The sequence below is a fragment of the Paramormyrops kingsleyae genome, chromosome 1, assembly GCF_048594095.1.
Source record: "Paramormyrops kingsleyae isolate MSU_618 chromosome 1, PKINGS_0.4, whole genome shotgun sequence".
NCBI classification, from domain to species: Eukaryota; Metazoa; Chordata; class Actinopteri; order Osteoglossiformes; family Mormyridae; genus Paramormyrops; species Paramormyrops kingsleyae.
In genome coordinates, this window is record NC_132797.1 from 9,180,972 (window position 1) to 9,192,250 (window position 11,279).

An 11,279-nucleotide genomic window follows, 5' to 3' on the forward strand; every position below is an offset into this window, starting at 1 on the left:
CAATAAACCCTTGTTGTCTCAGAGCCACCAGTGAATCATCCCTCATTTCTGCCTGCACTATGCCCAGCCGCCGTGACAGTGAGAAACACTCGTATATTTATATGGGGCTCTGTTAATAGGTTACATTTATCTTAGTACCTTGCAGTACAGAGAAGTTGCTTTTCGTCGGGTGATTGTTTTGTTTACTCATGTGCTGTCGTTGTAAACAAGTTTGATGCTTCAATAAATATCTTTTTCCACTGACCTGCTAAAAGCGCAGAATCTGCCTTGTGAGATTAAAGATCAGATATGATGCTGACTGCCCCGTGTCCTGACTTCCGGCGGTTTGGAGAGCTAACATGTGCCCTGAGATCTTTGACCGTGACAACAAAGACCAAAGACAAACTGGCACGGAGGGTCTAGTTCTCCACGTACTGCTGAACATCAAGACTGACAAACACAGAAACAGGAAAATAGATGCAGAGATGGTTTATTTCAAATTTCAAAAGACACAGCATGATATTACGGTTCCATCACCAATACACCAATATGTTAATTTATTTTACCACTTAATTATGCTAAACTGATTTCCTGTATTAGATATAGCTGGAAACCATAACTAAATCATGATTATTCTGGGGATAATGTCTTGTTTATGAAAGTGACATTTGAGGAGGTTATGTAGACATTCAGATTTCCATGGTGACCGAAGGTGTCTGAAAGGACGCTGGGCCGTTCGCCCGGGTCATTGCTGAACCCGACGGCTTCAGTCGTCCCCCTTGCAGATTTTGCACTGGCAGGCCGTGATGTGCATGTATGCGTAGGTCTGCATTTTGTTGCCACTGCAGGTCAGCTGTATTTGCCGCTGTTCAGAGCTCTTTTCCTGGCAGCAGCCACAGGTCCCACCCATTTTGAAAACACCATTTGAATATGACCACCTGAAACAGGATCAGATAAGATCAGATAAGACAAACTTCATTTTTTCCAGAGGGAAATTTTCCTACATACAGCATACAGCAACCAGGAACATAAAATGCAAATCAAAGACAAACTACAAAGACAATAATACATCATGCAAGCTAGTTAAAAAAAAAATGAATATAATGTTGTGAATAAATAAATAAATGGTGGTCTACATCCAATTAAAAAGCAGCGGACTTTTACTATCTCAGCAATGAGATTTTGTCCCGGCATGAGTTATGGGGTTGGCACGCCAGGAGGAGGCGCTGTAGTGATGGTAGCAGGGAGGGAAGGATCCCTCAGTAGTGTTTCTTAGCACAGCATGTTGGAAAGAGCCAGCGGGTAAAGGTGCTACAAGAGAGCGCCCCCTGGAGCAGGTGGGCAGTATTGCTCAAATTGTGAGATGTGATTGGTTTGTAGGTGCTTTGAAGTGCACGATCATCTGCATGGTACAGATACACATCTATACACTATCTATTCTATACAGATACACAGCAAGGTGTTATATGGCAGCAAAATCATTTAACACTAATTGTAACATGCAGTTAAAAGGACATGGATATAAACGGTAATATTCTATAGCTCATTGAAAATTCGATACACTGCCCACCCCAAGGTGACTAAAAGTTGTTGATGGGTGGGCTGGCAAAGCCGTGGGTAAGCAGATGATCAGAAGCCACAGCCCTAGCAGAGATCAGCTTGTGTTTGTAAATGATGGCTTTAATGTAGGATTTGGATACTGGTCTAAAATGGCAAATAAATTAGTTAATTAAGTATATGCTGCCATATAACAACTCAAGGATCTTGTTTTGTCCTAATAGTACAATCAATAAAGGTATAAATTAAAACTAAGCTAACAGAATGCAAAACATTTAAAAGCATCTTTATATCACTGATACAATTACAGGATTATCAGGCTACCCACATTTCTGTATATCTCTGATCAGATTAGTAGACTGGACTGGATTTTTACCATGTACAATTTACAGTTAATACTGTGAAGACACAGCAAATTGGACTCAGACTTACATTGAAGATGACTGACACTGGCCCTGGCACGTGGGGATCTGTACTGTTGCGGTGCAGCCTCCATATGATAGTACAGTGGGTGACGTCGTCACAGAGCACATGTTGCTGCCTGCAATAAACAAATTACATGATCAACATATTTTATTCTGAAATTCAACTATATCACCACTAGAGGCCGCCACAACTCATTGGTTTCTTACAAGACTTTAATGGGGACACACTATGACAGGGGTATTCAACTAAAATTTAAAGAGGTCCAGTTAGAGAAAAAATCTTGAAGCAAAGGTCCAGAAGATCATAATGTCTAACTATTTAATAGTGTGATATATATTTAAGTAGCCTATTAGTTGCATCAACGTTGTACGTAATCAGTACCTGACTGTCAAATCAAATTAATTCAGTACAATTCAAAAACGCTTTGACATTATTTATTGTCACGTGACATAGAACTTTGGCCAGCTGACTGAAGTGAGATGGTCAATTCGAGATGTCTGCACACATATAACAGTTCTTACCTTTGTAAATAGTCTGCTTTTGTATTTAACCGTGTAAATACACATTTGACGTAGCTAATTTTAGGTTTTATAATGGAATAATATAGATTTGCCGTAAGATTTCCAGCATGAGTCTGAAAGCGTGTTACGCCAGATGCTTGAGATTTGGCAACCCTGAAAACGTACATTTTTTGTTTCATATGAGTTTATTTATATAACAGGTAACATTACTTTATACATATGTTAAAATGCAGAAACTTCAACGAACATAAAATCAACAATAAACTACGTCTATTTATCCAACGTGTTATATAATACATATTGTATTTCAAAACTTTTCAGCTTTACGATTTCAGGTTCTACTGCTAAACCACTACCGAAAAGACTACAAACGCTGCGCCGGTTAAAATAAAAGCGCCCCGTCAGTTTTGAAATAATAACTAAATGTTTTGGCTGTCGGTCCGGGTCGGTATGGGACAGCTTCTGGGTCCGGACCCGGACCGCGGTCCGCCTGTTAGTGACCGCTGCACTATGATGTGTTTGATAAGACGATTTTTTTTAAGCATAAGAACACACCTATGGAATAATCTTGCAGTTATGTAAAAAAATGTGTAAAAAATTGAGATCTTGATTAACTCATACAAAGTCCATCAATTGCTGGATAGGAGTTTGATGAATTTCCTGATGTATATTACACTTAAGACTTAGCTGACTCTAGTTATAAGATTAAAAGCCACCAGTCAGCCCTGAAATAGCTGAAAAATTGGTGGAATTTCCGCCATCAAATGTATCACTGGTTAACTTGTTTCCTGTCTTATTCAGAAAAACAATATGCCCATCATATTTTAAAGATTCCTCTTACAATTGTAGCAGCAGTGCTGTGCGTCCCAAATCCTGAACTCCTGAAAACAAACACAACAGAAAGAATTACAAGTGCAGAAGAGAACAACAAGGTGGACACTTCTCACGGTGAAAGTATGATAAGTGTCATATGACCTGCAACAGGGGACAGGGCATGTTATGAGCAAATGCAGTGGAGAGTTACCTCTGCACAGGTCACAGCTCCTGGACAAACCATTGTTTTGGTATTTATTCCTTCCTTCTCACAGACGTAAGTTACACATGGCTTTTGAGGGTCGTTCCAACTCTGACCGACCTACACCAGCGAGACAGAGACTTGATCACATACCTGACGCAGGAATGTCGTGTAAAAAGTCAATATTTCTGGTTATAATCTCTACTAAACCCATATCTATCAGAATTACTGACATGTTTACTCTTTCCAATTCAGTCTCCGGCTACTTTCATAAATCACTTTCTAAATACCTGATACACTTTTCCATTTTGCTGACAGGTCCTGTGAACTGTGGAATAAAACAAGAAATATTACACTCCAAGCCATACACTGCATTCTGTCATTCTTGGCGTCTTTCATACTGGAGGAATCAGCTGTGTGTCAGCTGGCTTTAGTTGGTCTTTCATTAGATGTTTTGTTTATTGGACGATCACCATGCATTACATCAAAGAAAACAAACACGTCCGATTTCTAATTCCATCAAAATTACCGCACACTGAGGAATGGCAGCTAATCTGAAGCTGATGAAAACCACGTGATCCGCTGACACGCCACAAGGTTTACTTCCTGCTTTGCTTCCGTTTACCCATGACCGTACTTCCCTACAGGCAGAATCGTAGGTGCAGGGACTGGAATGCATCACTACATGTAGGTATTTGCATGGGTTCGGGTAACTTGACAGATAAATCCTATACATAATTTGACAAGAATTTGTGCAATAATATTTCAAATAAATACTAATATCATTCAATTTAGCCCCAACATGCCATGTTATTAAAGCGGCCCTATTATGCTAATTTTCACTGCTCATAATTTCATTTCTGGAATGTACTAGAATAGATTTATATGCTTCAATGTGCCAAAAACACATAATTTTCCTCATACTTTACATCTCTATTCACTGTCCATAACTCTGTCTGAAATGCTCTGTTACAGCTTTAAGCCCCACCTCCAATGACCCAAGTGTGCTCTGATTGGTCAGCTTACCATACATGTCCCACCCATCTTGCAGTCTGCAGACAGATCGTTGCAGGTATATGGCTAATAGGGATTTTGCTACAAGGTGACCTCACCATGTCACAGATGTAAGGGCTGGAATTCCAATGAGGCGTTTCAGGCAGATTAGAGAAGAGTGGTTTCTATGGTGAGAGCTACTCCCTTTGGCATGTACTTTGGGCCTTTGCAGATCGTTTATATGCACATATAGCTGTATAACAGACTAAAGGAAAAGGAAAAACCAGGAAAGCACGACAGGGCCCCTTTAAAGAGTCACTTTTTTTGTGGATACATTACCACACTCGGTTTTATTCCAGCATCCCTGGCTACTGGTGATGGCCACCTGGTCGTCTGTGCAGGTGACAGGGGGAGGAGGGGGCAGGGGCTCACACTCCTCGGTCTTGGTGATTTGACTACAAGTGCATTTGTGGCAATCCGACTCCCAGGTGTCACCAGGCTGGGGGGAGACCATTCATCAGTTCAAGAACTTAAGAAAACTTTAATGTCTTACAATGAAACAAATATCTCAGCTTATGCATAACACAACCATAGAGTAAAAAAAAATTAAATATCACAAAGTCAATAAGAATACAACAACAACAACAACAACAACAAATTTATTTTTGTATAGCGCATTATCACAACATTACATTGTCCCAAAGCGCTTTACAGCATCCCCACCCAAAGCCCCCAGTGAGTAAGCCATAGGCGACAGAATACTTATTTTGAAGCATTTGAGAAGCCAATGACTGAGGGAATAAACAACTTTCTACATGTAATCTTCCTGGCCAGAGGAACTCTGTGAAATCACGCCAATGGTAGTACTTGAAAAAAAATTGGTCAAGGTGATGGATGGTAAAAGTGACATTCCTAGAGATTGATCGAGAGGCAACTCAGACAGTGAAAGCTGAGTTGCCCTTGGCAACACAGAGAACAAAGTAAAAAATAGCAGAGAAATACACACTGTACCAGACACCCAGCAGAGAAATACACACTGTACCAGACACCCAGGGTTATTTCTTCAAAGCTGTTTGCTATGGGTGGGGGAAAATCGATTCTGTTACAAATCGCGATTCTTCAAGGTGGCGATTTTAATATCGCCGTGTGACTTTAAATTCGATTTCTAAACACCAATTTAAACATGGGCTACTGAACTATTTACACCTTTTTAAAGTTCCTCCCTCAAGTTTCAGCTCACCACTATGCTTTCATTGGCATTGCCAGTCACAACACCTTTCACACTACTGGATTTGGAGATTGCGACAGGTATGAATATTTAACCTGCTAGATATCTGACAGGCGTTTGCAACACATTTGCTGGCGCCAAGTGAACACCGATTAAAAACAGGCATGGAAACAGGCATTATTGTCTCAGTCGGCACTTTGGTGAAATTCATCTTAGCTTGTACAGTAAGAATCAGAAAGAGCAAATCTCACCTGCTTAGGAACTCCAAGCGGACCCTTGCAACCTGAGGACAGAATGAACAAGTCAAGGTAAGTTAAATAGATAAGGTATGAGACTGACACAGAGCCCATGGGCCCTATTTAGAGTGCATAACATTTTTTGCCTGGTTAATAGGTTCATTCTCAGATACTTTGACATCATCATCTTCACCATTTACTGTGAAGAGTCATTTCCAAACAAATGAAACACATCTGAAATGGAAATACATCACAATGATGAGACGGGCAGACACACAGCTTACTTGGACAATTCGTGACACATATATCTTTGTATTTTTCTGCCAGGAACATTCCTTCCGGGCAGAAGCACCCAGCTTGGTCAAGGCCAAAGGAAAGTCCTGGTACACGTTCCCTGAGAAGGACACTGACAGTGAGAAGAACCTCCCTACTGTACCTTTAACCATCAAAGAGACCTTCCACACACTCACCCTGCTTCACAGTAGTCATCAGCATGGTCACGACATTCTTGAAAAACCATCCCTTGGTCACACTGGAAATCTGAAGGCGAGAAGTAGGGGAAAATTGTGAATTCATTGTGTCTGACGAAGCTGGGTGGATTCTGGTCAATCTGAGGCACCGGGAGTCACTCCGAGCATCTGAGAAACTTTTCAAGCCGTCCCAAAACCTCGACTGTGAGACACGGCATGCTACCGCTGTAGGCTTTTCACTGCACATTACCACAAACTCCGTTGGTCAGGTGTCTCCATTCCACACAGATGTTGAGTGCTTTACACTCCTCGGCCGCTTTGCTCAGCACTGAGCAGAGCTGCGTATAGTTTGGGTTGGTCATCAGGCACAAATCTGCTTCACAGCTCCGTTTAATGTGCGACAGGTCCACCATTTTTCTGCACTCCGCAAAGGTGCTGAAACAATGACAGAAAGTCATGTCATACACGGCACAAAAGGTTAGGCGGTGCAGGTTACAATGCAGTGCCTGTGATCGGAAGGTTGCCAGTTCAAGTCTTGAGTCATGAGCAAAGCCCTTAAGCCCCAACTGCACCAGGGATTGGCTGACCCTGCCTCCTCACCAGTACGTCACTTTGGAAAGAAATATCTGCTAAATAAATGTTAAAATGTATATAATGGTTTATCCATAAAAAGGAAGGTGAAGCTAATGCTATTATCTGGTGTGCAAGTAAATGTTTTATGCAGTAATGACAAATGGCTTACCTGTCATCAATGATATCGCAGAGCTTTGCACCCGCAGGGTCAGGTGAACAGGAGGTATGAGGACTAGGAGGAGTACAAGGAACGTCTTTGGGTTTACAGTAAGGCTTTGCTGGATCGTCATACACCCATGATGAAGACGTCAGTCCACAGCACGTGTCGTCCTCGACCGTGCCATCCCTGCGCACACAAGACGCTCCAGCACAAACACCTGCACGACACAGTTAATGAGGCTCAGCACACACCTGGACAGTACAGGCTGAAAGCTGTGATGTATAAAAAGGTGCTGGAGCAGATTCACCATCACACACACACTTATACAACGCAATCAAAGAGTTATACACATACATAACAATACTACAGAAATGAAATACGCACCACACTGTCCTTCAGTATTATGCTCAAAGTTTTCCATTGCCAAGGTAACAGTTAGGTCACTGTTTACTGAGATGGAGACGCTGGAGCGAATTTTGTCAATATACAGTAAAACCTTGTAACCAGTTTTCTCAAATCTCATCCCCTGATCATTGTAAGGTGGCGCTATTATGTGGTTGTTGAGTTTGCACTGGAAATCGAGTACAAATTAGGTAAGTATTCAGTTTGCATAATAGATGGATATATAACAACTATGGGTGCAATTGGAATGTACATACAGCACTGTGCAAAAGTCTTAGGCAGTCAAAGAAAATGTTTAAAGATATTTATCTGGGTATTTACAGCTCTAGAACAAATAGAGAGACCATGCAAAATTTTCAGTTTCACTCATGTCTCAAGTTATGGGTAGGTTTGGGTATCATTTGGGTTTTTTCCCCGATGCCACTGCTAAAAAAATACTTTTAAAACAGCACTGCTGCCTAAATGGTGCTTAACAAAAAATAAGGCTAAAACGAAGGTCAGAACATTAATGAACGGTTATTTTGTTTCTAAGGAAAACGAAATTACAAACTGAATACAATAATTGCAAGCGAGTGTTGTGCAGATACATGCATGTATGTTAGTCATATCATCTTGTTTGTTTGACTCATCTGCCGGCCCCTGGAGGATGGGCTCCCCCTTTGGGTCTGGTTCCTCCCAAGGTTTCTTCCTCTTAGGGAGTTTTTCCTTGCCACCGTTGCCTTTGGCTTACTCAATGGGGGGTCCTTACGAGGCAGAAATGTAAAGCGCATTGAGACAATGTAATGTTGTGATAATGCGCTATATAATTAAAACTGAATTGAATGTAGAGAGGGCCCAGCCAGTGCCAGCCTGTAGCAGAGGTGGAAATTTCAGGTCCAGAAACTAAAAAAATCCAGACCAGGATTTTGTTTCAACCAACCAATTGCGTATGAAGAGACACTGTCACAGAGTACTCAGCTGGTTGGTTGAAACAAAATCATGGTCTGGATTTATACTTTCTGGACCTGAAATTTCCACCTCTGGCCTGTAGAGAGGTTGGGTTTTCTGCTCGCGGGCGCATATGCATGCATGGTCTAGGGTATTCAGACTAATTTAACGCCGAGCGAGCCAGCGAACGCATAGTTTTCTGCTTGCGAGAGCATATACACGCGTGGGTTTTGAGACTAATTAAAGGCCATAGGCTAACAGTAAGTGTCTACTGACTTCAGAACAAGTGTTATGTTAATTACCGACAGCACGTGAGCTTTAGTGATGCTTCAGGTGCCCCTAGCACTAGGTATTTAAGTGGCACCGAAATCTGCATTGCATTACAGTCCAGTGCATACTGATCATATAGGAACTGGTGCCATATTCACACTGGGATTTGTACCAAGCCCTATTTATGGTTATGTGCCTGTGTAAAATATACATTCTTTTTGCAGTTACCAGCCTGGATTTTCTCTGCTTCTCTTTAATGAAGGGCTTCCTTGCTTTAGGGGACTTAAATCCTGCTTCTTGGAGCCGGTTACAAACTGTCCTAACAGTGCATTTCACACCACTTAATGTTTCACATTCTTTCTGAAGGTCAATTGAGGTCATTCTCTGATTCATGAGGTACCGTTGGCTAAGCTGACAGTCACCTCTGACATTAGAAAGTAGCTTCTGCAGTCCACCACTAGTTTTTGGCTAGTTTTTGGTTATTCCCAGTGTCTCCTGCTTCACCTTGTTCTTGTGTACTGCTGTCTTAGACATTTTGGACCTGGAAGCAACCTGCCATTCAGTATAGCTTTCTATCAGCAGAACCAGGAAAAACTAGGATTAAGATGCAAATTTAAGAAAACATGGAGTCTCTCCATTATTTCTGAAGTTGTATAGCTGTATAGGGATGGGCTGATCCACGTCTTCAGCCTTGATACGATTCCGATACACATCTGCTGATACTGATACATATTCTGACAAGAGCTCTTTCTACTTTAATACTTTAAAATACTGTATGTGTGTATGTATGTATGTATGTATGTATGTATGTATGTATTTATTAACGCTTGTAAATGAAATTTAAACTGGGGTGAAAATTAGGAAATTGGGCTTTCCTGCAGTGCAAAATAGGGTCCTTTGACAGATAATATATCATAGTTTTACACCAAAATGAAGATTATTTAAAAATCATTTTCTTTGACTGCATAAGACTTTTATACAGTAATGTACATCCACATACATTATTGAAAGGCATTAGGACAAACATAGAAAACAGTTCTTTCCTGGAGATGCTTACCTGGATTTTGTTTCCATTTACATATAAGGTGGCACTGGAATTCATATATTGCACTATGACACCCTTAACAAATGAGCCCTTGTAATATTTAACTAGGTAGTTGTCCACAGCAACGAGGAAATTATATCGTGGCACCTTCTCCTTCACCAGGATATAAGTGCAGTTGTCATAGCTGTCATATGCTGTGCCTTGGAAGGTGATGTAGTGGGGATCTCCATAGAGATCACACTGACCTGGGAGAGAAAGTGAAACTCATTCCAATTAGGGGTCATAGGGGGTCAAATGAAGAGAGACAAAACGATTCCTGAAGGAAGGAGGTAAACATGCTGAGATAAATCAAAATAAGGAGAAACTTCTTAGAGTCTAACTTGATGGATAAATGCGAGAACAGACAAGATGTTGATCAGATGACACTTACAATCACAAGTCCATCTGCTGCAGCAATCATCAGAGATATTCCTTAGCAGTCCTCTGGGACACTGTGGTTTTGTAGTTTCTGGACAGGGGGGGCAAACTAAAGGAAGCAGATGTGTGGTGAGACATCGGGACAGACCCATAGCCTTAGGATAGAGGGCATTATGAAGAGTTACCTGCTGTACACCAGTGGACACATCTATATTTATAAGGCTGTTATATGAGAAGATTTATAAGGTGACAATCTTTAGTAGTAAATACATCTGTTTATGAGCATTTGTGACTAACTCTAATTAAAACAGCATGTAGAAACACACAGCATTGAAATTAGTGCTGAAGTTAGAAAAATGGCAGACATACATAGGACACACAGAAACATTTCAGGGAAAGAACAAAAAAGCCATTGTTGGTAAGAGAAGTTCATTAACTGCTGGTTTCAATACTGCATAGATGCATAAATGTAAAGAGGCATAAAGGAAAACAGTACTTACCACAGTGAGCTTTGTTGCAGCACCCATCAAAGTACCATTGAAGTTGTCCACCAGAACACGGAGGCGGTTGAGGACACATGAGGGCAGCTGGGCATGCTAAGTGAAGAGAGCAAGCAGGTGGAGGTTCCCTGATTTTGTCTTACATACTAAATATACATGCTCTAGTTTTGTTCTAACAATAACAGAAATTCCAGATTTATTTTGAACATTAATACCTAAATATAAGATACCAGACAGAAGACACTACAAATTATATGCCAGCAGCAGCCATGAGACACGTTTCTTAATGTCCCACTAACGGCACTTCGGCACCTTAGGTGTTGGACAGCAGTTGGGCTGGGAAACTAAAGACAAGCAGCAATCAGTTGAGGAAAAACACCTTTTCAATTTCAAATCGGTTATCATGCACACTCTGCTATGTAAATACAGTGATAACACATATGGCAGATAATAATAAGAGCAATCAAGGAAGAGTGACACGTATACCAATCATGTGAAGAGCTTCTGAGACACCATTTCAAAACAATTGTGAATAAGGAAAGCGGGTGAACATTTTTCAG

The 11,279-nt window shown here is 41.0% G+C and overlaps 1 protein-coding gene across 1 annotated transcript in view; it reads right to left on the reverse strand.

The window, feature by feature from the left end:
- Nucleotides 1–451: 451 nt before the first annotated feature.
- Nucleotides 452–11,279, reverse strand: part of LOC111853411 (uncharacterized) — a 36,064-nt gene continuing 25,236 nt past the window's right edge. Inside the window, exons 31-45 of the mRNA XM_072700102.1 lie at nt 10,720–10,815; nt 10,233–10,328; nt 9,815–10,047; nt 7,543–7,729; nt 7,168–7,375; nt 6,676–6,860; nt 6,426–6,495; nt 6,240–6,349; nt 5,971–6,002; nt 4,831–4,990; nt 3,789–3,826; nt 3,508–3,618; nt 3,325–3,364; nt 1,969–2,077; nt 452–917 (exon numbers count right to left, since the gene is read on the reverse strand). Of these exons, the coding sequence (XP_072556203.1) occupies nt 746–917; nt 1,969–2,077; nt 3,325–3,364; nt 3,508–3,618; nt 3,789–3,826; nt 4,831–4,990; nt 5,971–6,002; nt 6,240–6,349; nt 6,426–6,495; nt 6,676–6,860; nt 7,168–7,375; nt 7,543–7,729; nt 9,815–10,047; nt 10,233–10,328; nt 10,720–10,815 (1,847 nt within the window). The 3' untranslated portion in view covers nt 452–745. The remainder of the gene's footprint in view (nt 918–1,968; nt 2,078–3,324; nt 3,365–3,507; nt 3,619–3,788; nt 3,827–4,830; nt 4,991–5,970; nt 6,003–6,239; nt 6,350–6,425; nt 6,496–6,675; nt 6,861–7,167; nt 7,376–7,542; nt 7,730–9,814; nt 10,048–10,232; nt 10,329–10,719; nt 10,816–11,279) is intronic.